Source organism: Notolepis coatsorum (assembly GCF_963971535.1).
Source record: "Notolepis coatsorum genome assembly, chromosome: 1".
Lineage (NCBI taxonomy): Eukaryota > Metazoa > Chordata > Actinopteri > Aulopiformes > Paralepididae > Notolepis > Notolepis coatsorum.
Genome location: NC_140165.1, coordinates 17,634,152 through 17,660,650, shown reverse-complemented (window position 1 = coordinate 17,660,650; position 26,499 = coordinate 17,634,152). Strand labels below are relative to the sequence as shown.

General features: G+C 42.0%; 3 protein-coding genes across 3 annotated transcripts; 2 read left to right on the top strand and 1 right to left on the bottom strand.

Annotated features, from left to right (window-relative positions):
* Positions 1–10,815: 10,815 nt before the first annotated feature.
* Positions 10,816–13,124, bottom strand: LOC311244423 (gamma-crystallin M3-like; the record flags this gene model as incomplete). Its single annotated transcript, XM_084333920.1, has 3 exons — positions 10,816–11,091; positions 12,248–12,520; positions 13,116–13,124. The coding sequence occupies 3 exons, from the start codon at positions 13,122–13,124 to the stop codon at positions 10,816–10,818; spliced, it is 558 nt and encodes a 185-aa protein (XP_084190046.1).
* Positions 13,125–13,841: 717 nt separating this feature from the next.
* On the top strand, positions 13,842–15,505 carry LOC311244432 (gamma-crystallin M3-like; the record flags this gene model as incomplete). The annotated part of the gene is made up of 3 exons (XM_084333931.1): positions 13,842–13,856; positions 14,665–14,913; positions 15,230–15,505. 3 exons carry the CDS (start codon positions 13,842–13,844, stop codon positions 15,503–15,505), a joined length of 540 nt encoding a protein of 179 aa, XP_084190057.1.
* A 2,443-nt stretch (positions 15,506–17,948) lies between these two features.
* On the top strand, positions 17,949–25,808 carry LOC311224879 (elongation factor 1-alpha-like; the record flags this gene model as incomplete). Its single annotated transcript, XM_084310018.1, has 10 exons — positions 17,949–18,092; positions 18,610–18,789; positions 19,294–19,590; positions 19,665–19,815; positions 20,042–20,298; positions 20,395–20,629; positions 20,866–20,958; positions 24,052–24,230; positions 25,393–25,531; positions 25,690–25,808. 10 exons carry the CDS (start codon positions 17,949–17,951, stop codon positions 25,806–25,808), a joined length of 1,794 nt encoding a protein of 597 aa, XP_084166144.1.
* Between the last annotated feature and the right edge of the window lie 691 nt (positions 25,809–26,499).

Sequence of the window (26,499 nt, the reverse complement as noted above, 5' to 3'; positions counted from 1 at the left end):
AAATTATTGTGAGATGACATTTTGTTTGTAATGTAGTTAATATTAAAAAGAAATCGTTCAAACATTACATCTTTCATTCAATATATTTCTTTATCAAGTTGCATCTTACCCTCATTATTTATTTTATGTGGAGTCTTAATGGGAAATTGATGCAAAGCAACTTTGTGCAACTGTGTACAGTAAGGGAGTGCAAGACTGTAAGACAATCACATTTCACTAGTAACAACTTTTACCGTACCATAGTTTGTTCTTCATCTTTTTATATAATAAAACGGTCAATTTTGCAATGTTATGCATAAACTAATGAAAATGCACAAATATCTTGTGCAGATCAAAGGTCAGGTTTGAGAAGGTTCATTTCTAAATTGTATCCGTTCATACACCATACATGCATCTAACTCAGTAACAATCTGAATAGTTTGTTATTTTCAGATGACTGAAAATAGAATTGATTCCTGCAATAAGACTGCAATTTGAACAGTGTTATCAACATGAACCATTATCATTTTCTTTTGTGTATACTATAGACTGATGTTCATTTATTTTTCTCATATTTTTATATTCAGTGTTAATTATATTGTTTGCACAGTTTACTTCTCTCACATTTTTATATTCAAGCTGTAGATTCTTGAACAGAACTGACGGTAACTACTGTAGAGGGTCCGATGTGTGTCTGTGGAGTTATCACGTGATGTTTAATTGAATTAGGCCCAATACACTTTGAGAAGGCACAACAGTGATTTCTGGTGTTTACAAATACATTTACATTTACATTTAGTAATTTAGCTTGTGAACAAGAAGGAGCAGCAGGAGGGGTACAGGGTCAGTGATATTGTTTGTCTAGCAGTGTCGAGCTTGAGTGTTACATTTACTTACTTACCGTCTTACTGTCATGCACTCTTCCTAATATACTAACATTTACTCAACACTATAGCACTCAAGTTTGAACACTTTGATGAACATTGTTACTCAGCTGATAGAGTTGTACCCTTCCTACTGACTTGTCGTACTGAACTTGTAAGTCGATTTGGATAAAAGTGTCAGCTAAATGACTAAATGTAATGTAATAACCATATTAGCATAGTAGGTAGTAGGGCTGACCCCTATTAGTCGATTAGTCGTCTAATCGGTCGAAAGGAGCCGTAGTCGACTGCCAACCTCTTAGTCGAATAAAAAAAAAATATATATAATATTTATTTTTTTGTATCATTCTTTCCAAAAGAAAAGAGGCCTAGAAGCGTGGCTAACGCTAATGGCACGCATACCAGAGGCTAACTGCCTAAGAAAACAGGCACAGAGGCACTGAAAGAGGATTTCACCCATCTAATGAACACACTAGACTAGACAAATATCAAGATGTATCCATCAGTGGACCAATTACATGCTTTTGCAGAGGACAAGGAGCCTTCAGTCGACTCCTTCAGACATTAAGCACCCCCCACAGCCCAAATGGAATGATAAAAAAAATATATATATATTATACTTTTTTTCTTTTTCTTTTTTAGTCTATCCAAATCCTTAGTCGGGGACAGCCCTAGTAGGTAGTATAGACACATAGTACATAGTAGATAGTAATATAGACATAGTAGCAAAGTACATCATAGTAAAAGATAGTAACCACCTCGGCATCCATTGGCTCTCATGGCCTGAGAAGAATATGGCTTTATATGATATTGTATGGTTCCTATAGGCGGGTTGTTTATCGATCACTCCCTCCTGTCATGAGTCATCTGACTGAATATCCATATTGTAACACAGTGTTTCTATGACGACTTCTTGCCCAAACATTACTTTGCCATGTTACTTTACTCTACCTAGTTATCTCTACACTTTTAGTGAATCGATTTTTAAAAAGAAACTCAAATCACACTTTCAGCTGTTGCCTTAATGTGTGTATTACATTTGTGTATGGGTTTTTGCCTATTAGCATACAAGTTCTCATTTTGTATCTTTAAAAATGGGTATTTATTGTATGTTTTAGTTAATGCTATAGTTTAATAGTTAAATAGTTTTTCATTTCTATAGCATCTGTGAAAGCTAGCTTACTTGCGGTATATGCTAAATCCTTGTTTTTATCTTTTTTATTATTAATTGTTTTATGTATTATGTTGTGGGGACCCCAGGAAGACTAGCTGGGAGCCACGGCACCAGCTAATGGGGATCCTTAATAAAAATTAAATAAAATTAAATAAAATACTTTACCTGCTGACTGGTGAGAAGTGAAGAGATTTGGAATTTTTCAAACGCAGGAAAAAAAGTGTGACTTCTTCTACAGCAGCTCATAAATAAAGTACTGAAGAACCGCTTGGTTTATATGGACCCACTAAATGCAATAGAATCACTGGATTTTCAATTGTTTCTTGCCATTGTGACGATAAAGCGCCATTTCCCCACAAGGAACTTCCAGGGAACCTTTTTTCTGGTACCATTTCCTGGGGACCAGAAGTAGTCCAGTAGTCCATAATGCGAAATAAGGTTATAAAAGTTTTCCTTTACACTTGAAATTACCATTTTGATGCAGTCATAAAGCATTCTGATAGACGTCATGTGGACCGAAAGCTTGGCGATAAAATTAAGTGTGAAAGTCCGGTTCATTCAGACGCGTTACACCCATATATTTGACACTAGACCTAACGCCGTCCTTTTATACATAACCCTGTGAGACGTCTGCTTGTATGGTAGAGAGAACAATATGCTGAGCGAGCAACGTGTAGCAATGTCAGCTACTGCCACGGCCTGGTGTGCAAAGGATTATTATACACTACTGTGTACCTTGTATTGTGATGTACTGCATGTGTTGTCATTGTCTTCTTTCAAAAGATAACGGTCAGAAGTTGAACGTGTGCATACAGGTAGACAAGAATGAAGCTGATGTATTTCTGTGGATGTTACTTCCTATTTTGGGGGAAATTAATTCTGGCTAATAGTGTGGAGGCTGAGTCACCCATTGGGAGGTTAGGGTATACGGCACATGCTCAGTGAACATGTACCTGCACTGGGGGAGTGTTGTGCCAAATTGAATGGAAAACGCAACCTCAAAGTCCCACCACTCATCCAGGATAGTATGCTGGTAATAGTGTTTACCCTCAATCTGAAATGGTGGGTAAATGTCTGATTAATCTTTTATAACTTCAGAGAATTAGCAAGAGTGAGTTTACCTAAACCGACCTGGGTGTGAATTTTGGTATAGTAGGTTCCCAGACAGTACACAGACACAACGGGTGAAGGAATAACAAACCATACATTTTATTACACTTAATTAAAGACACAATGAGGAAATGTCCCTTTAATTGGTAGTGGGAGACGCAGCCAATGGATTCTCTCACCGGGTGGAGGTGTTGGGGGTCCCTCTTGTGGACAGGTGGTGGCACTGCAGATAATACTAATCCCATCAGCCACATGGCTGCTACTCTTGCGCCACATTAGCCAGGGTTTAGTACACACTCTTACTGGTGGTGTCATGGTGGTTATGTGCACCCTTCCACACAATGAAAACAAAACCCACATCAAATACTATTCCTACGTATCACACCCAACACAGGGGACACTCTCGCAAACAGAAGGAGGGGGACACACAGAATAACACACAATAAATCAATAAGTCCCGCTACCCCCTCCCCAATTCGTTATTCATTGTCATTCATTCATTGTTCTCATTTGGCAATCAAGGCCAAGGTCAATGTTCTCCTTTGGCACACAATGGCTGTCACACAGTCTTAGGAAAAACACTAGTAGAAATACACAAACAATAGGCCTACTGTCCATCCGTTTCAATTTAAAGGATAAGGCCAGGGTAATTCAATCGTTTTCTTATGGTCAACATAGCCTATGAAAAGACCAAAATCTACAATGCATTTATCCTACTTACAAGTATGATCAATCTGGCCAACACCAGATGTAACACATAAGTCATATATAGAACTCCATTGTTGTCAAAAAAGGGTTAAAACAAGCTCACAAAGCTATACTGGCGCTTTGGGCAGCATAATTCATTGTTGAGTTTGAGTTTGTACTTTTTGTATTTGTCATGATAAATAATACATTACAATATTTAACACTGGAATATGTGTTTGCAATCAATTAATCAGTCAGATCAGATTTATTTATAGAGCACATTTAACATGACGCATGTCAACCAAAGTGCTGTACAGAGAGAGAGGGTAGATACACATATACATCCAGACAACAATCACATCTCAGTTTTACAGGAGGGCACACAAGCAAACACACAGGAAAACAGGGCATGATTCAGTGAACATCGGGAAAAGCTAATGAGTAGAAGTGGGTTTTGAGTCTAGATTTGAAGGCATCTGTCGAGGGTTATAATATGTAATAACTACCATGTAGTTGATTTTATTAGAACAAGGCTTTATGATATCCTCCACAACATAAGCACAGCAAAACTATGTTTCACCATTTTGAAAATTCTGAAGGTATCTGCAGAAAAAAAGATACGACTGTGGTGTTAGGGTCATTCTTGACCCGGCAAGGTAAAACTATACTATAAAAATACTAAATATAAATAAATAAATAAAATAATAATAAATATACTAAACTTTTTTTCAGAAGTTATATTCTAATATTGTTCTATTATAGTCAGAAAACATCATTATCTATGGGTTTCACATTTATGATTGAACAACCTCATTTTCATCTTAAAAATAAGGGACATGAAGTGTCTCGGGGGCCATAAAATCAAATTACAATGGGATTATATGGTTATGAATGCATATAATGTTAGTTAGGATGTAGTATTAATATTAACTATATTGAGTGATACTCCTTTCTTTTTAGTGGTCAGGAGTAGGACTGAGTTAGACCCCGGGTCAACATTGACCCGCTAACAACGGTCAGTGGTGCCAATTCCTAACACAACATGAGGGTTAAGGACTTTAAAAACGAATAGGAGAACCTTAAAAGGTATTCTGTAGCGTACTGGAAGCCAATGAAGGGAGGCAAGGACAGGGGTGATGTGGTCTCTCTTACAAGCTGTATTTAATGATTGTAGTATAGCACACATTTGACTTCCTAGTTGAGAGCTCCTAAGGGAATGAAAAAGTGGGAAGAGTACTAAGAGTCGAAGAAATGCATTGTAGGTTTTTGGCTTTTATTGTTTGGTCTATTGTTGTTTTATGAAGCACAATGTCAGGAGGGTCATACAGAACCAAGCATTTCAAGTAGACAGACTGCTAGACAGAAAGACAGATCGACTTAAGATAAGATAAGATATTCCTTTATTGATCCCCTTGGGGAAATTCGGGCATCATACAGTAGCAGTATGGAGGAGGGGAGGTACAGGTATCGGCAGGGTAATAGTAGAAAGACATACATTTAGGCAATACAATTAAATCGGGATATAAAAAATACGAGAAAAAACAAACGGTGTAAACAATATAATTAACTCTGAATATATATATTTTTTTAATGTTATTGGCTTTATTTATGTCTTTTATGCCAACACATTTCCACAAGGGGATCAATAGAGGAATATCTTATCTTAATTTACATCTCGGTTGAACGAAATGCTATTCATGTCCAGTTGTAACACCTGGCCTGGACTCATGGATTTTACTTTACTAACTCACTGCCACTTTTATTTTATTTTATTTTATTTTACTATGTACTACTGTTGCTAGGAATATTTGCACTAAGTTCTCTTTTACCTCTTTTATTTAATTCACTCATTCATTTCATTTTAGCTACTGTTTATATTGTATACATAGTCCTGTATATTGTGTGTTGTATATTGTGTCCTATTATGTTACCTTTGTGTTTTATATTGTCTAGATCTTTTTATATACACCGTGGGAAGGGTTTTTGTTTTGACAGGGTTCGGGTCTTTACTCTTGGCTAAAAAAAAAACACAGGGAGCTCCAGTAGCTCACCACGTACCGCAAGTGCCATTTCGGCGCCGGGGACAACCGTGCTCGTCACGGATCTGGGGTTTAGCGAGTTCGAATCCCGGACTGCAGCCGTGCCTTTCCCAGAGTGTCTTCCCCCCCATCTGAACCCTTTCAGCCTGTTTCTGTCGGTCATCCTTGACCAGAATAAATGCGATAAACGTATAAAAGAGCCAGGGGAATGGCCAAAGTTAAAAAAAAAAAAAAAACACAACATTAATTCATACAGTCTGTGTTTTATATTGTCTAGATCTTTACCATGGGAAGGGTTTTTGTTTTGACAGGGTTAGGGTCTTTACTCTTGGCTACATTTGAAAAAAGAAAACGCAACATTAATTCATACAGTCTGTGTTTTATATTGTCTAGATATTTTTATATACAACATGGGAAGGGAGAAACGTAATAAAACATTTCTGTATGTCTTGCACAAATGGAAAACGGACAATAAAGTTGACTTTGACTTTGATGTCGACCTGATGCTTGCTGGATAGTTCCATGAGACCTTGTTGATTCCTACGAGAGCTGAAGTCAACATGATGTCGACAACAGCAGTGCTATCATCAGCACAATCACATGATAGCACTGCTTTATGTACTTCAGCACCATTGACAACAAAATCAGCTAGCAGAGGTGGAAAGAGCACTGAAATATAAAATTACCCAAGTAGAACTACTGTTACTTCTGTAGAATTGTACTGTATGTAGGAGTAGGGGAGAACGGGGATAGTTGTCACACTTTTTACATTGTGACAACCAACCCCATCATGGGGATTGGGGATGGTTGTCACACACTATGGGGTTGGTTGTCACCATGTGTTTTAATAGGGAAAATCTTAAAAAGAAGACAAGAAGGCAGAACTAAATTTGAAAGTTTAATTGCATTGACAAGTTGACAAATACATAACTTAATGCATCTTAACATGAACATAAACAGGAAACACATCTTTAGGCCATCCTATATAACAAAATAAGAACACAATAAATCAGCCTTTTGATTGATTGATTGAAAAGTTTATTAACAGATTGCAGAATGGGTACAGTACAGTACATCTCAATACATACAATTGTTAAGGGGATGCAGACCAGAGAAAGACTTTCGTCTTGTTTCCACCAGGGTCCCCCATTTTCAATTCATCATAACATATATGACATACATGACATACAGATAGACAGTACTGCTACATCTATACATTTATGACATATCAGATTTGCAAATACAGTACTGTTTGTGATACAAAAGTGTCCAGAAAAGGAGTGTATATACATTTGGCGTAGAAACTGTACATTGGAGGAGGTTGGTGGGGTGGGGTTGGGTGGGTTGGGTGAGGGCTGTACATTGGAGGTGGGGGGGGGGGGGGGGGGGGGGGGGGTTTGGGTAGGGGACACACACACATTTTACACTGTACATTGGAATGTTGACAAAGCCTTACTTGGTCATTTACTGTACAACTAGGTTAGGACATTTGTAGGGGCCAGTTTCGAATTGCAGTCTCACGTAGGTGTTTTTTGAGAGTGTTTTTGAAGGTGGGTAGTGATTCACATTCCTTTACAGCTTTAGGCAGGGCGTTCCACATTGATGTGGCATAATTGCGAAACGTGTTTAGTCCCTTGTTTGAGCCGAATCTGGGTTTTACATGATTTGTGGAGCTCCCTCTGGTGTTGTGATCGTGGTATTCACTGACCTTTGGGAAGTATGTTGACATGTACATGGGTACCTTGGTCGCGTAGTGTATCTTGTAGACCAGGCCCATTGCAAGTTGCTGTACTCTGTCGTCTACTCTAAGCCATCCTAGGTTGTCAAAGTGGGCAGGGGTGAGGTGGGTTCTAGGAGTCAGGTCAAGTAGTAGTCTGACTAGCTTGTTTTGAGATGTTTGTAATTTGTTTTTTAGTGCCTTTGAGGTGCTTTGGTACCATGAGGTGCAAGCATAGTCGTAGTACCCTTGAATGAGTGCTCCTGCTAGAGTCTTCAGGGTATTCTTGTTTACCAGAGAGGAGATCCGGTACAAGAATCGCGTTCGTTGGTTGACTTTTTTTATTACATTGGATGCCATTTTGTCACAGGAAAGATTAGCCTCTAGGATGGAACCCAGGTAGGTAATTTCATCTTTCCTTGTGACAATATTGTCACCCACTGTAACCGAGAAGTCGTCAGTCTTGCTGAGTTTGTTATTTGAACCGAAGAGAATGGACTCTGTTTTGCCCATGTGTAATGATAGTTTGTTGTCGGCGAGCCATATGCAGATTTTGCCTAGTTCCGAGCTGAGGGCTTTTTCAACCTGTAACTTGTTCTTGTCAGAGACCAGCAGGGCTGAGTCGTCCGCAAACAGGAACAAGTTGCAGTCACAAGCTGACGACATGTCATTTGCATAAATTAGGAATAGTAGCGGTCCTAGTATGCCTAACAATAATAGCCTACACAACATGTGACAACCAACCCCAAAGAAAATGTGACAACCAACCCCAACTGGAATGTCTTGATAGCATCAAGGCTAACAGCCATCTAACAACTAGTTAGCTAGCTAACAACAATATAAACTATACAGTAGCTATCCCTTCACACTAATTCACAATATCACAATAATTGTTTCATTAATTGTGTAAAAGCCTAGAAGAAAAATACTGAGGAGTGGAATATTTACAAATGGACATGAAAAACACAAAAAGTCCTCTCACCTCAAGTGCAGCTGTTTCACTCCAAAGATGACAATGTAGGTGAACTCTGACCCCAATTCTGGACATTTAAATACCAACATATGGGAGAGAGGACCCTCTGGTGGTGAAATATAATGAATGTGACAACCTACCCGTGTGACAACGTCCCCCGTTCTCCCCTACTTGTCTAGAAAAGTACTCAATTAAAGATAAATGAGAAGCACTCCTGAAAGTACTTAAAGGAACACGCCAACATTTTGGGAAATGAGCTTACAGCGCCGGTTAGGCTTTGGGAGAGGTGTTAGTTGGACAATGCCTAGGCTAACCGGCACTGTCTGCTTCCATTCATTGTGCTAAGCTAGGCTAACGTGCAGCCAGATAGCTTTCTACTGAACGCACAGAGAGGAAACTGGTATCTATCTTCTTGTCTCTCTCTGGAGAAGATGTTTTTTACTCTAAACAACCGATCTGATTGTACTTGGTAGGCTAGCCCTCTGACCACAAATAAAGTAAAAGTAGAAGTAGAAATATTCACAAAGTATTTTTTTGTTGGGGTTGGACAATAAACATTGGGGTACAGTACAACAAGAAAGTTGCAGTGAGGGGGCGGCTACGTGGTGCAGTGGGCAAGGCGCTCACCACGAATACTGGAGACGCTGGGTTCGCCTGTTCGCCTGTGCTTTCAGTTTAGCTGGTCGTCCGTACTAATACACATTGGCAGTATTAGGGGGTGGGAAACTGATGGGTGGGGATCGGGCGTTGTGGATAGCGACACCTACAGGTCGGTTGGTGCGCCTGTGCAGTAGAATCAGGAAGCGATGGGGGCGGCGCCCCTCCAAAGCGCAGACCCCTAACGCTGAAAGATCGCGCAGCGCAGGTGAAAAGATGCGACTGCTGTTACCTCGAGTATCGGAGGGGACTCGTGCTATGTATGACTTAGTCCACATTGCAGCCGGCTTGTGGGAGGCAAGAAACAGCGTTCGAGACAGGGGAGGGTTGAATTGGATGATACGAAATTGGGATGGGAGAAAAATAGAAAATGGGAGAAAAAGTGGATAAAAAAAAAAGAATATAGATATAGCTCTGCAAACATTGTGACGCACAGTGAAAATGCCTATCTTTTAAAGCGTGGCCCATTGACTACAAGGATGAAGATAATGGCTGGCGCTGAAAGTGTTAATGGAATGGGGGGGGGAAAGAAAGCCGATTCATTATGTCCGTAACCTCCAAAAACTACAAACTGTACTGTTACAAAGAACTACAAATTAGTTGAGAGGTGTTGGGTGAAAGAGCTCGGAATGTGTGATCACATATTCCAGGAAGTGCAATAGCTCAGTGAAATCATGAACATTTTAAAGATATCAAGACCTTAGTGAGTGATTGACCTGGAAATACGTATATGCAAAGGCCTTGCATTTTTCTTTTTTAATTTCCACCAAGCTGTATTTAATACTGGAATATGTCATGTCATCATAATGAAATCACACATGTTCCAACTCGCAAACCAAATAAATTCACAATTTGTAAGTCACTTTGGATAAAAGTGTGAGCTAAATGACAATGTGTAAATTTTTACACATATGTTGGTACATGTGTGAGATTATAGGCAAAATAAATCAGCTTTTTTTCTTTATAACAATGATCTTCTGACTTTTGATTGCAAAGTCTGACATTGACCCCCTTTTCAGGAGTTGACCTAGAGCCCACCAAGGTCATGCATATCAAGTTTGGTCAATGTCAGACCTTGCAATACACTGTAAGGCACTGTAAGGCTACTGTCCTCCCCCACTTCCAGTGATGAAGCTAAGCTATGCTAACGGAGCGTCTATTCCCAAAGCTAAAATGCACGCACAGAGACAAAAAAGGTATGCATCTTCTTGTCTAACTCCAGGGAAGATGTTAAATAAGCTAATTTAAAAAAAAAGTGGAGTTATCCTTTAAGGGACAACTTAATCAGGACAAAATTTAAACTTTACCATATAGGGCCCTTGAGATAATGAAACAAATACAATGCAAAACACAGGTCATTTTGGTTCTTAGGTGTGCCCACATCTATCTCAGGAAAGACACTTGAAATGTTTGCGGGGAGTAATAGGAAGCTGTGCGCTTCATTATTTTAGAAAACCTACAAGAAAACCGGCAGTGTTTTTTCCACTTTAAGAGAACTGGCTTATGACAAATACTGGACACGCACTAGAAGAAATACTTAAAATACGTTTTTTTTTATTTTTGACAGACTCTCATGATTTCTCACGTTGGGGATTTCAGCACATGTCATTGATACGCTTCATGGAGCTGAACCTCATCATGTTGCTCATTCCCTCCCTGAGGTTCCTGTACTCTCCGGGCCTGAGGTACATCATCCTTCCCTTGTAGCTGGGCTGCTCGAACATCAGCCAGTGGCCGTCCATCACGTTGCAGGACTGGCAGTCGGACATGCGGAAACGATCCATCATGTTGTCACAGTCGTCCATCAGCTCGTGCATCTGGCCACCGAAGTTCTCCTTCTCGTAGATCCTCATCCTGAACTGTCCCCGGTGCTGTTGGACGGAAAAAACAAGGCCAAGAAAAATGATGAGGAAGATTCTCTTTAGAGTGGCAAGTAGTGCATTTAACACAATCAGTTATGAGACTCGCCACAGGATTTTCAAAATAAGAGTATCGATATGAATCGATCTTATTACATCGCATCGATCCGATTCGATCGTTGATAATTACATCGATGTATCGATCTGGATCGATGTATCGTCCCACCCCTAGTGGCAAGTCAGTTTGACAGTTACAGAGAGTTCATGAAGTGATGTAGATAAAAAGAATAGCTATCCCTATATTACAATCCTTATCTCTATTCCTTCATCTACATCATTTCATTGAGCCGTCATGAACACAACGCAAGAATTCAGTGTCCTCTCAAGACATCACGGGGGAGAAGATATTCAAACTCATTAACTCTCAATAACTGTCAAGCGAAATGAATGTGTGCAAAGCCGTTTAGAGGCTTGGGATATGTGTGTGAGATTATGTGCACAATAAATGGTTGTTATTTATTGGTGAAGTGCCCCTTTAATAGTTCACTCCCCTTCGTATTTATTTCCTCTTTTATGAGACAGTAGGGGACAGTGTGTAGAGGAGACACAGGAGAGAAGGCTGGATCTTATTCCAGGCTGTTGCTCTAGTCTAGACGAGAGGCAGGGGTTCCGATGACCACACCATCTCCGGGCCGAGAGTGACCCTTAGAAGCCAAGTTTACGTACGAAACTGCTGCTTCCCCTTTGAGATAGGTCAATTAATTAGATTAGTTGTTTGGAGAAGGAGAAGATTACCTCTACAATAGCTTGTTATAAACGCTTGAATATTGTTTGTAATCTCGCCCACAGATCCAAAATAGAATCGTAGAGGATGCTTGGTAAGGATGGTGGGAGGATATAGGTGCACCACAGCCAAACAGATCATTTTGAGGTTCAAAGAGTGCTCCAGGGATCTAGTCTTTCCTCTTGTAACACTTTATGTATTCAATATTAAAGATATATCATACTCTATTTCGATTTTTCAGGGGTTAGAAAAAAAAAAAAAAAAAGTTTAACTAAAAAGTTTGTCTATGGGAAGTGAATTGGAAGTTGTGATTGGAGGATCAATTAAAGATTTGAGATAGGTGAGATGAGATAGATAGATAGGTCAACGAAGGCGCGGTCTCACCATGGGGATCATGCGGCAGGAGCGCATGCTGTCCATCATGGTCATGCCCATCATGCCCTGGCCGGACATGCTGCCCATGCGCTGGACGTCGGAGTACTCTCCCCTCCTCAGGAACATCTGGTTGCCCTGGAAGTTGGTGCGGTCGTAGACCACGAAGCAGCCGTTCTCCACCCTGCAGGAGTTGCAGCGGCTCAGGTGCATGTTGACGTCGGAGCAGTCGCTGCTGCAGTCGTAGGAACGACCCTGGAAGTTCCTGTCCTCGTAGAAGATGATCTAGAGGGACAACAAGAGGACAATATTGTGATCCCCGGAGCTTGAGAACAGTTCAGCCACCTGGGCCTTTGTCTGAAGTGGCCGATACTGTAGAACACACTGTGACTGGATTTGTTTTGAATGTCTAAACGGTTTGTAAACCCATTGTCAACATAAATGGTAAATGGCTGCATTTATATAGCAGCTTTTATCCAAAGCGCTGTACAATTTGTTCCTCACATTTTACCCATTCACTCACACATTCACACACCGATGGCAGGGGCGACCGTGCAAGGTGCCGACCTGCTCATCGGGAGCAATTAGGGGTTAAGTGTCTTGCTCAAGGACACTTCGACACGCTGCCCGGGAGGAGCGGGAATCGAACCGGGAACCTCCGGATTACCAGACGACTGCTATACCTCCTGAGCCAACATGCTATTGTCTTTGGAAAATGCATAATTTCAGCATTTTACAGATTTTTAACCACATTGACAAATGCTATAATTAATGGCTGTGCATATTGCATGTGAAATATGAAAAAAAAATATATATATATATATATTTTTTTTTTTACAGATACAGACTACAGATACTTTACAAAAAAAAGATATATTACCTTGCCCATGATGACGGTTTGGGATGGCTTGTTGCAGATGACCAAGTGGTACAGTCCATGCCAACCCGGTGTCTCTTTTATAATGACCCTCACCCCGCGGCCACCTTGTTTACATTCGTGTGAAACGCCATGAGTCATCACGAGGCCCTGCATTCATATTCAATGGACCTCAATAGTTATTATTGTTCAGTTGAATGCTGTTTTGTGGGGTTATATTGCCCCTCCCCTGCAATTAGGGGAGGGGCTTCCACCCACCCGCTGACCTCCAGGTCACACGCCAGAATAGGATTCATATTCCTCACATTATGTTTTCAAACATCAAGCCGTAGGAATGGAAGTGCACCCCAATCAGTTAATATAAAATCCCCCAAAAACATTGAAATCCACTGTGTTTATCGCAGTGATTTCCAGAACAACATTTTCTCCCATTGTCGTTCAGTCCGGTCCAGTCGCTCTGCATTCATGCCTGTGAGAGAAAGGATTATGCAACAAGTCGGGTACGGGGAAAGGTGTGGACTGGACTGGTGGGAAGTAAACACAGACCCATATTGTATCCTACAATAACTGTAGTGCAAATTGTGACATGCCACAAAGTGTGCCACAATATAGAATGATGACACAAAGGTTTGGGTACAATGCATACGGGGATACTATGGCTGTCCAATGTATAAAAGGGGCAAAGGGTCCGTGTTGAGGCATTACATCTGAAATTAGTCCACAAACATCATGACCATGGGCAGGGTAAGTGCAACTTTCATACTGTAGGAATTCTTAAAAAAAACATCAAAGGCATGACAATATTGAAAATGTATTAGAAAAGACCCCAACCACAAACTGTTTCAGCTGATAAGATAAGATATTCCTTTATCGATCCCCTTGGGGAGATTTAGGCATCGTAGCAACATGGGGTAGGGGGGAGGGGAGGTACAGGTAGTAGGAGACACGATACAGGTCATAGAATTATAGTGCAGTGGAGAAGTAAGAATAAAAATAGAATAGAAATAGGCAGTGTAAACAATATAATTAACTCTTATGATAAGATAAGATATTCCTTTGAAATGTGGGCGTCATAGCAGCATGGGGGAGAGGGGAGGGGAGGCACAGGTATGGGCAGGGTAATAGTAGAAAGACACAAGTATATAGGCAATAAAATTAGAAGGGAATATAAGAATATGAGAATAAGAATACAAAGAAACAGTGTAAACAATATAATTAACTCTGAATAAAAAAAATATGAGAAAGTAACCCGCCGCATCCACGCTGTGATTATTACACTGTGATTATTGTATTGTAAATTTGTGCTATTTTATTGTTGCTTATGCTGCTATTTTTATAGTATTGTTATGGCTTTCTTTTTTGTTTATGGCTATTTCATTGATGTTGGATCTAAAAGTCAACTAAAAGTGCGCTTCACTTAGATCAAAATCAAAATGCATGAACATACACGATAGCGTTGTCATCAGTAGCAGTATGGATGCCCTAGGCTCATGAAGAACCTCCTATTTAATCTCTGGAATGTCACTGACGACGCGTGGCTCTTTTTTTGCAGATCATCTTCTACGAGGACAAGAACTTCCAGGGTCGCTCCTATGAGACCAGCAGCGACTGCTCCGAGCTCACCTCCTACCTGAGCAAGTGCAACTCCTGCAAGGTGGAGAGCGGCTGCTTCATGGTCTACGAGAGGCCCAACTACATGGGCCACCAGATGCTGGTGAGGAGGGGAGAGTACCCCGACAACCAGCGCATGATGGGAATGACCATGGGCGACTGCGTCCGTTCCTGCCGCATGATCCCCATGGTAAGAGATACCCCAAGTCTCAGTTTCACTGCCCTAATGTCTTAATGAACTTCGGCTCAGCTTCTTCCCCCAGGCCATCAGAGTCTTGAACACTGAACTCTCCACACACATGAGCACACACACAACACACATACTATACTGTATACGCTCACACACTAACAGACACTTTAGCACGAACACACACATGCTTGCAGCTAAGGAGATTTTATCAACCAGCCCTGATTGCCTTTTTTAGTAAAGGGACTATAGTAGGCATCATAGGATTCAAACACAACCGCGATTGTTAACACGGTGATGTCCATTTTCCTCCTTACAGCACAGAGGACAGTTCAGGATGAAGATCTACGAGAAGGAGAACTTCGGAGGACAGTCCCACGAGCTGATGGACGACTGTGACAACATGATGGATCGTTTCCGTATGTCCGACTGCCAGTCCTGCAACGTGATGGACGGCCACTGGATGATGTACGAGCAGCCCAGCTACAGGGGAAGGATGATGTACCTCAGGCCCGGAGAGTACAGGAACCTCAGGGAGGGAATGAGCAACATGATGAGGTTCAGCTCCATGAAGCGTATCATGGATTCCTGTTAATCGTTGAAACTGTAGTTAGATAAATAAAGTAGTTTTTTCCCCAATTTGACCTTCTCTGATGACTGCTGTTCTTTGAGTGCAAAATAAATACTTTACAAATCACATCATACTGATTTACACACAGGACACACAGGACAGCATTGGATCGAATTCTTAAATACAGGTGTGGTATCCTGACGTAATGGTTTCACCCATAAGTTGGTTTAGCCCAGACTCTTGATAATGACGTCAGATACGGTACCTGTCAGTTCATGTATGCAACCCCCAAATGGAAGTAAACAAACCTTCAGCTATAATGTCATTGTGTGGACATTCAGTTATTTCTGCCTGACACTAAGAGTGACAGGCAGAATAGAAACATTACAACAGGAAGGCAATTTACTCTATGTAAATACAACAAAACTGGCCACCATATAGTAGCAAACAAAATAGTGTGTACATATGTACTGTACATTTAAAATACTATGGTAACTATTAAGTAACCATGACACAATGGATCTAATTAAAGGTGATAGATAACATTCAGCAAATGAGAGTGAATGAGATTCCGGTTTGAGAAATCATCGGTAAGAGAAAACAGTGAGCAGCTGATCAGTAAACAGATTTCACCATTGAAATCCTTGCTAATTGTATGTGAGAGCCAGCTAGTGTTTCAGTCACTCAGTGGCGTTGTGAGAAATCATGATGTGCAGGGTCTGAGAAATCATAAAAGATATGTGACATGCAGACTTCCAGTTGGACAGACCGAAGTAAACACAATATTAATGATATTTTTTTTTATCAACAATCATAATGTTTTTTGTGGGGGGAAAGCAATACTTTTATTCCACACCTTTCTAAAATCTCAATTTCAGCAGCAACAAGCGTGGGGAGATGTATGAAGGGTTGTGCAAGATGGAAGGTTCCATGCGTAATCTGGCTGACAGTCTCTGTCCCTTCCCAAATATCTCCTAACGTCCCTCAAGCTGGATTTTGGAGCATTGTTGGTGTTTACTAAATAAACTGTAGCTACAGAACATTTATCTCAGTCTATTTCGTAATCATGAAGATATGACCCACATTTGCTCCATTGCGCCTGGTCAATCTCTCGCTCACGCCTCCTGAAGCTGTCTGTCTCAGTGAAGCTGTCTGTCTCAGTGAAGCTGTCGTCTGTCTCAGTGTAGCTGTCGTCTGTCTCAGTAAAGCTGCGTCTGTCTCAGTGAAGCAACATGAAACACATTAACAATATGGTGGCTAAGATGAGCTGTGGAACTTCAATGATCAGAAGGTGTAGAAATCTGTTGACTAATGGTACAGCAAAGCTTGTACTACAATCTTTGATCTTATCCAGCCTGGACTACTGTCCTACTATATGGTCTAACGCCTCTAGGCTTGATCTGAACAAACTCCAGCTCGCTCAGAACAGGGCGACACGTCTCGCTCTGCGCTGCTCTGTGAGGAGTAGTGTTGGTGGGATGCATGCCGCGCTGACCTGGATGACAGTGGAACAGAGGATGGCATGAAGCCTGGTAACTTTTTTGTTTAATATCTGTAATACTGGGAAACCAGAGGGTTTGCACTCACAACTGTACCCAACTAATATGAGACATGGATATAACACAAGGCAAGCATTAGATTCATGCTTTACTTTACCTCTACCAAAAACAAATACTCTGAAAAAGACGGTAATGTATAGAGCAGTTGCTTATTGAAATAATATACAGAGAAATATAACTATGGTAAGGAACAAATTTATGTTGAATAATGAGTTACGTTTTGGTCATTGACTTATTATGGAAATTAGTATGGAAATATAAAGGTGATCAGTGACTTGAGAAAAGTTATGCTAAATTAAATGATTTTGATCTGTTTTGTTCTTATGGACTGACTGTAATTTGTATTTTATTTTTGGAAAATTGTGATATCTGACTTATGAATATTGAGTGAGCTTTGATTTACTGTTTTGTTTGTTGTGATGTTTTCTCGTGAGTACTTCAATGTTTGTGGTTTTATATATATATATATTTTTTAAATTGTGTGTTTGTATTTTTTATGTTTGGACCCCAGGAAGAGTAGTCTCACTTTGGTGTAGACTAATGGGGATCCACAATAAAACAACAAAACAACAAAACAACGAAGCTGCATCTGTCTCAGTGAAGCTGTCTGTCTCAGTGAAGCTGCGTCTGTCATTTTGTATGCATTTGTGTGACCTGTCGCAAGATAAACCCGGTCAAGATGCGTCTTCGGTTACCCTCATCAATGAGGGCACACCCTATTTCACGTATCACGTCTTCCAGATCTAATTGAGCAGCAGTGCACCTGTCTTCAATTAAGGTGTTGTGGTATTTAATCTCTTCCACTGTGATCATTCATGGTCTCATTCCTTTTGAGACGGAGAAGGTTAAGCGTTGTTCTGCTGTTTCTGGATATTTTACAGTGATCTTGTTCATCAAACCCTGCTGCTATGGGGAAAGAGAAAACTCACATCAACGTGGTGATAATCGGCCACGTCGACAGCGGCAAGTCCACCACCACGGGACACCTCGTCTACAAGTGTGGCGGCGTCGACCCGAGAACTATCGAGAAGTTCAAGAAGGCTGCGTCTGAGGTATGGCATGACTATTCAACCATTGTGCTTTTGGGGGGGGGGGGGGGGGGGTAGTCGTCCATGTACTGTTTGCATTTTTTAAATCAATCCAAATCACTTGTGAATGTGATATCACAAGAAGGCACTTGGCCTCTACGTTTGTTTATTTATTTGATCAGGGACATTGCATATCAAGTTATACATTTATAAATGTATATTTTGTGAGCAGGGTTGCTACCAGTCCCTGGGCTAGATGTTTTTCCTCGGAAAATATAAAACTAGCTTTTATGGATAACTGGCAGAAATGAGGGCTGTGGCAAATGCTGGTCAAATGTGCTATTTGGTCCAAGGAGTAAATTAGTATTTAGCTAGTTCATAATGGAAATGTGTCATTGTAAATTGCAATGCCTCATGAAGGCTGTGTGGCTGTTTTCTTTTTTTTCCAAACTAGCCTAATACATTTTCAACTTGAGTGCCTTGAATTATTAAAAAAAAAAATATTGGCTTCTATATCAATCTTATGTTTTTGGTTCTACAGATGGGGAAGAGTTCCTTCAAGTATGCCTGGGTCTTGGACAAGTTGAAAGCTGAGCGAGAACGAGGGATCACCATTGACATTTCATTGCTGAAATTCAACACTCACAAATACAGCATCACCATAATTGACGCTCCAGGCCACCGTGATTTCATCAAAAACATGATAACGGGCACATCACAGGTAAGTGGCCTTCACAGGGCTGATGGCAACGTTGGGCCCACTCTGTGTATTTATGCCCTTTCACTATTTATGAATGGTATGATGTTTGTATATTCTGTCGGCCTTGACAGTAATTTGTGCTAATGTTATACCTTAAGGAACACACAAACGCTACGGGAAATGCGCTTACCATCTTCTCCAAAGACCAACAAGATGGATGCAAATTTCCTCTGTGCGGTCGGTAGAGAAGGATATCGTTCTGCAAGGTAGCCTAGCTTGGCACAAACGATGAATGGATGGGGACCACTAGCCTAGCTGTTGACAAACATCTCTCCTGGAGTTTTAAGCTAGGCTAGTGGTCCGTATTTGCTTTCGTTTGTGCTAGCTTGCAATCAGATAGCTCTACTGAACACACAGAGGAAATTGGTATCCATCTTGTCTGACTCTGGAGAACGGTAAGTACATTTCCCAAAATGATAAGTCTTCCTTAATTGAAGCCCCACTACATTATAAATTCCTTTCCAGGCTGATGCTGCTCTCCTGGTGGTCTCTGCAGCCAAAGGGGAGTTTGAAGCTGGCATTTCCAGGAAGGGTCAGACTAGAGAACATGCCTTGCTGGCTTACACTCTTGGTGTCAAGCAAATTATCGTCTGTGTTAATAAGATGGACGTGACTGAACCACCGTACAGCCAGCCACGTTTTGATGAAGTGGTGAAAAGCGTTAGCATGTTCCTTAAGAAGATCGGCTACGACCCCACCGCTGTCCCTTTTGTCCCCATCTCTGGCTGGACCGGGGAGAACATGATCACCGCAACTCAAAAGGTATGTTTTGACAACATGGGGAACATGTATTTTCTTGTATCACTTGCAGCATCCTGACTATTTTGTCTTGGCCGATGTCTTGGTTCAAAGGCTGGAAAGTGAGGCGCAGGGATGGTAATGAAGGCGGCAGGACTCTGCTGGAAGTCCTAGACTCCATCCGCCCTCCGGTGCGCAACGTCAACAAGCCACTACGTCTCCCTCTGCAGGACGTCTACAAGATTGGAGGTCAGCTGTTCTCTTTATGGCTTGACCAGTCCCTCGCCTTACTAAAGCACCTCACCTGTTCTAAATTGTACAGAGTCTCATAATCTCCTTCAGATTCACAGCAGGGGAATTATAATGAGCACGCTTGGCAGTGTTTGCAGTTTGGAATGATTTTTCTTGTAAGATACATCTTCAGATTGGTATACTTGTGTGGCTGACTTGATGCCCCTTCTGTTCAACTCTGCAGGGGTTGGGACTGTGCCAGTGGGCAAAATTGAGACTGGCATCCTTAAACCTGGTATGACGCTGACGTTCTCCCCCGCCAAGCTTACTGCTGAGGTCAAGTCTATAGAGATGCACCACCAGGGGCTGCAGACTGCTCTGCCGGGACACAACGTGGGCTTCAACATTAAGAACGTGTCCGTGAAGAACCTGCGGCGTGGGGATGTGGGGGGCAACGCCCAGCAAGATCCTCCCTCTGATGTCAACAGCTTTGTGGCTCAGGTTGGTTTAACGGGTTTGGCTCGTTTGGGTTTGGTCACTGCCGACATCCTGACTGAAGGCTACTGTTACATTTTCATCATTGCTGTCTCCCATTAGGTCATCATTCTGAACCATCCAGGTAAGATCAAGGCTGGCTACTCTCCTGTCCTTGATTGCCACACCACCCACGTGTCCTGTTGCTTTGCTGAGCTGAGGGAGAAGCTTGACCGCCGCTCTGGGAAGAAACTGGAGGACTCCCCACAGACGCTGGTGTCTGGCGATGCGGCTACTGTAAAACTGGTCCCCATCAGGCCCCTCTGCGTGGAGAGCTTCTTCACATATCCTCCCCTAGGTATAGTATCTTATAGTCCTTGGTTTTCTACATGAGATGTACAGTATGTATTTGCTAAACTGCTTTTTGCAGCCTCACTGGGACAACTTGTATTTACTTAAGCTCCAACTAGATCGAACATTGTCTCAATTAAGCATGTCACTCTTGGTTTGGCACATGTCTACACTGTATACTGCTGTTGTATCATTCAAACTGTAGGCTGGCTTGATGAGACATGTTGGTTCTCCTTTCCTCAGGACGGTTTGCTGTGAGGGACTTGAAGCGGACTGTTGTGGTGGGTGTCATAAAATCGGTGGAGAATGACAAGGGATTGAAGAAACCTGAGAAGGGTCCACTCTGTAAATTTTATTTAAGTCGGTCTGGTAATGAGAGTTTTGTTTAACAGTGTCCTGGTATGAAGGAATTTCCTTTTTCAGATTTTCTGTATAATTTTAATGTTCATTTTATGTTGTATCTGTCAAATTAAGCTGCTTGAATTGAAGGACTAGAACTGAATGAAATGGAAAAGTAAAGCTTCTGATTGAAATAAACAAGCTTTCAAAGTATTTTGTATCTTGTGTGGCTGCTTGCTTTCTGAATGGTTGTATTTGACAACCTGGAACAACTTCAAGTGTTTACACTCTTGGCCTAATGGCTAATTCCTTGTGCTGGTGTCTTTTTGGATGTGGTGGGCGTTTCTGGCAGGTGCTTGGTTTGGCTGGTTCCCGTCTGTCAACTCGCTGAACTCTACGACAATGACCATAGCATAGGAACTCTGCCGATACCATCTACTGGCTTCACTGCCTTACACTATCACAACGACCTACCTCATCCTATAGCAGTTGAATCATCACATTAGGCTCGATGCATCGTTACACCCCTATCTATACATCCCATAGCTACTACTTAGTTATACCACTGGCCAGGGGCGGACCTTCCTACAGGCGATATAGGCGGTCGCCTAGAGCGCCACCGAGAGGGGGGCGCCAAAATTTTTTTTTTTATTTTTATTTTATTTTTTGTGGTTTATGTATTCAGTGGTGAATCTCGCCTAGGGCGCCAAATGTGCTAGGTCCGCCCCTGCCACTGGCCACCATTGCTTTAGCTTTGTTAAGTATATACTTACTGTTAACGTGTGCTCTGGTTGGATGCCAATGTTCATACTGTACGATGACTAATTGGAATCTAATCGAGGTACAGTAAGGTGTTGAACTAAGAGTCACAAGGTCTGCACACTTGGAACTACATAAAACACCAGTTTAATTAGTTGCTTCTGTGAACCCTATTTGGCAGTCATCTGACTTATACATATAGCATATAGGTGACACTCATCTGACTCATACAAAGTCGTAGCAGTCATCTGACTTGCATATAGGTGACTCATACATGTAGTCCTAGCAGTCATCTGACTTATATAGGTGTGACACTCATCTGACTCATACATATAGTCATAGCAGTCATGTCTATATGGAATTAATTACTTAATCAATCCATCTATATTTTAATTTTAAACTATGATTTATGTTATGTATTTTATTCCATGTAATGTCCTCTTTTATATGGACCCTGAGTGAGTCCATAATAAGGTTGATTGATTATTTGATTGTGATGACACTGGTGAATCCTCCTCACCTAATCGGTGTTATGAGGTACTCTGGGAAACTGGTAAATTCGTTTGCCACTTCTCATTGTATCGCTTAGAAAAGATCACAAAGCAACATGTCATGAATCACATTTTCTAAAGGAATTGAGTTAAGATATTCTTCAGAGCTCCATGTCAACCTCAATATGTTTCTTCCAAATGTGTGCACAGTAAGTGAGCTAATTGGTCTTCAAATGATTACCTAAAATAACATCTGCACACTATCGTCTTGTATAGATGAATTGGTCCTGATCAATTTACAGGTTGAGTTTACCAGAACCATCCGCACCATAAACTCTGGGGCACACTGCAGACATGCCACATTCACATGGTCCTCGGAGGTTCTGAGTTCACAAATCTTGTGATGTTTTTCATCCAACCTGCAAGCATTTGTGAATCAAAGTCGCCAAGTCTAATATAAGATTCTAGAAAGATTCTAAACAATATTAAAATGGCCTAAAAGATGTAGGAAGAAGCCTATACTTTTATACCTACCCTTCATAAACATATCTATTTCCTTTGAAAATATTTTCTTGCCTCAATGACTATCGCCCTGTAGCTCTCACCTCCATAGCCATGAAGTGCTTTGAGAAGCTAGTGACGGGCTACATATGTTCCTCCCTCCCCAACACCCTGGACCCCCTGCAATTTGCATATCGCCCAACAGGTCCACGGAGGACACCATAGCCCATGTGCTGCACACAGCAGCATCACACCTGGACAAGAGGCAGGGGAACTATGTGAGAATGCTATTCATTGACTACAGCTCAGCATTTAATACCATAGTCACCTCCGAGCTCGTCGTCAAGCTCAGAGACCTGGGCTTGAACTACGACCCCTGCCAGTGGGTCTTGGACTTCCACTAAGTGGTGAGAGCCGGTAACTGCACCTCCTCATCCATCACTCTCAACACAGGTGCCCCCCAGGGCTGTGTTCTGAGCTCCCTCCTCTACTCGCTTTACACGCATGACTGTGTGGCAAAGCACAACAGCAACACAATCATTAAGTTTGCTGACGACACAGCTGTGGTGGGCCTGATCTCTGCAAACGACGAGAACTGATTGAGATCTTTAGGAGGTCGGGGGCTAGGGACTACAACCCCTCAGCATCTACGGGGCACCGGTCGAGAGAGTGAACAGTTTCAAGTACCTCGAAGTCTACATAACCGAGGACTTGACATGGACCACACACATAGACAGTATAGTGAAGAAGGCACGGCAGCACCTCTACTTCCTTAGGTTCAAACTGAGTCAGAAGATCCTTAAGAACTTCTACGCATGCACAATAGAGAGCATCCTGACTGGCACCATCACCTCCTGGTTTGGGAATAGCACCGCACATGACTACAGAATTAAGTACCTGACACAAACTTGGGTAACGATTTTAATTATAAAAACTATAATCAGTTTCTGGAGGTTTAAATTGCTGGGGTCAAATTGACCCCATGCAAGGAACACATGTTACTTAGATTTAAGGGTTAAATAAATTGAGGATTGAGCCCCTAGGTTCATACTAGTCTGAGATGTTTAATATAATGATTTTATGTATTCAAGGTGCATGATTGAAAATATATATTATTTTGTGTTTTTTCATGGTTACACCACTTTACATTTACAGGCACTCAATTCCCTCAACACCGCCAACCCATCCACAGGATCCAGCTCTCACAAGATGCCCATGCCACCCTTAGGCTCCCGCCACAGGATCCAGCTCTCACAAGATGCCCATGCCACCCTTAGGCTCCCGCCACAGGATCCCGCTCTCACAAGATGCCCATGCCACCCTTAGGCTCCCACCACAGGATCCCGCTCTCACAAGATGCCCATGCCACCCTTAGGCTCCTGCCACAGGATCCAGCTCTCACAAGATGCCCAGCCACCCTTAGGCTCCCGCCTGAGCAGTTGCAGCCTGGTCTTCGGTCTGGGAACGAGCATCACCAATGCAGATGCCATCATCACTGGCAGTGGCACCAAGCTGCCAGTGCCAAGTGGTCACCAGATATTGCGGTGCATGATGTACAACTGCAACATGCAACTGCATGCCAAGCGACCAGGTTTTCAAGTTTCAAGTTTCTTTAATAGTTGTCATACAGAAGTACAGAATACTTTTATACAAAATGCGTCTTACTGTTACGCTCCAGAGACTGTGCAAGACAAGATAAGTATGAAATAAAATAACATAGTATAGCATGTAAATTAGAAGTAAAAAAATTAGGTCACAGTGTTCAGTATAGACATATGTACAATGTTCGATGCAGAATAGACATAACTGAGTTACCATATAATATACAATACTGTGCAGTGTACTAATACAATACTATATAGTGCAAGGCAGAAATGGGATGAGGTGCAATTTAGGTACAATTTACAGTGGGTGTACGAGTTGTAGTGCAAATCCTTTATCAATAAATATAAAGTGTGTTTGTGTGGTTTAAGTGAGTGTGTGCGTGTGGGTGTGTGTGCTGTGTGCATTTGATGGTTGTTGCATAGTGTTTATTGTTCGTTTAGCAGCCTGATGGCCTGGGGATAGAAGCTTCTTCTGAGTCTTTCTGTGCTCGCCTTAAGACTCCGGTATCGCTTGCCTGACCGCAGCAGTTCAAAGAGGCAGTTGTTCGGGTGGCTCGAGTCCTTAATAATTCTCTTAGCCTTCCCCCTGCACCGCTTGTTGTAAATGTTCTGGAGGGTGGGAAGCCCCCCTCCAATTGTGCGTTCGGCTGAACGTGTCACTCTTTGTAGTCTGCTACGGTCTTGTGCAGTGCTATTCCCAAACCAGGAGGTGATGTTGCCAGTCAGGATGCTCTCTATTGTACATGAGTAGAAGTTCCTAAGGATCTTCTGACTGACTTGGAACTTCCTTAGGCGCCTGAGGAAGTAGAGGCGTTGTCGTGCCTTCTTCACAACACTGTCAATGTGTGTGGTCCATGTCAAGTCCTCGGATATGTGGGCTCCAAGGTACTTGAAACTGTTCACTCTCTCAACCGGTGCCCCGTCGATGCTGAGGGGGCTGTAGTCCTTGACCCCCGACCTCCTGAAGTCCACAATCATCTCTTTTGTTTTGCTGACGTTCAGGGAGAGGCAGTTCTCCTGACACCACTGTGACAGATTCTCTACCTCTTCCAGGTAGGCCCTCTCGTCGTTGGCAGAGATCGAACGGAGCTTTGTCACGGTTCGAGGCGGCTAAAGTAGTTTATGGAAAGACCAATATCCCAATGGTGAGCAAGATGGTGGCGCTTCTCGGCGCTAACAACAAGCTGCGGAACATTGCGTCGGCCAGGCGCTCCAGTGAGGCTACAGCTTGACTGGTGGATGCAATGGAGAACAGGCTGGATGCCACATTCCCGCTGTAATCTCGAAAACACAGATGAGCTGTTCCGAGCTGATCCCATTTCAGATGGGTGTGGTGAATGTACGTGCCATCAATGTTGTGAATGACCGCCCAGAGTGCGGCGGCAGCAGCCAGGAGCACCTGCAAAATGTGCTGCAGGCAGTTGAGCATGACCGCTCAAAACAGCCGAATCTTCGCCACTGCTGCAAGCGCAAGCTGGACCAGGGACTCTAGGACTCTAGGATACTTGAGAAGACATGTTTGAAAAACGATTTCCATGTTGATCTCAAATAAATAAATGTTCTCATGTTCTTGCTTATTTTTAGAAATTGGCTTGACATGTTGTCTATAGGAAAACACCCAAAAAGGCACATTTTCGTATTTTTCACGTGTTGTGTTTCACCTTTAACTTTCAATACATTTTCCCCAAACCTTGCAAATTAGCACCTTGCATGATTGCCTCCACCGTTTGTCTATGTCTAACGAAATTGACACTTACAAGTTGATGAGACTGGTTGCCGGTTCTCATGGTTCCTCGAGTTTGCTTTAAACTAGGAAAAAATGCTTTTTCCTTCTAATGCTTCCAACATCTGGAATGCCCTCAAACTGACTCTGAAGCCGAATGTTCTTCCTTTTGCTCCATTTAAAAGTATGATCTCCGGGTTCTTATCTGCCACCTGTATTGATCACACCTGCTGCACATATTGATCATATACCAATGCTAAGGAGTTGTGATCAAAGTCAGTATCTGCTCCTGTTGGCTTCAGTGATCATAATGTTATAAGCTATAATATTAAGGTTCTACACAGTGGCGGCTGGTCCATAGAGGGCGCTAGGGTGCCGCCCCCCCTGGTGGAAAGTGGTTTTGGATTTTTCTATTATAGTAGATTTCGACCGCTATTAATATAATAATTTCTTTTTAATA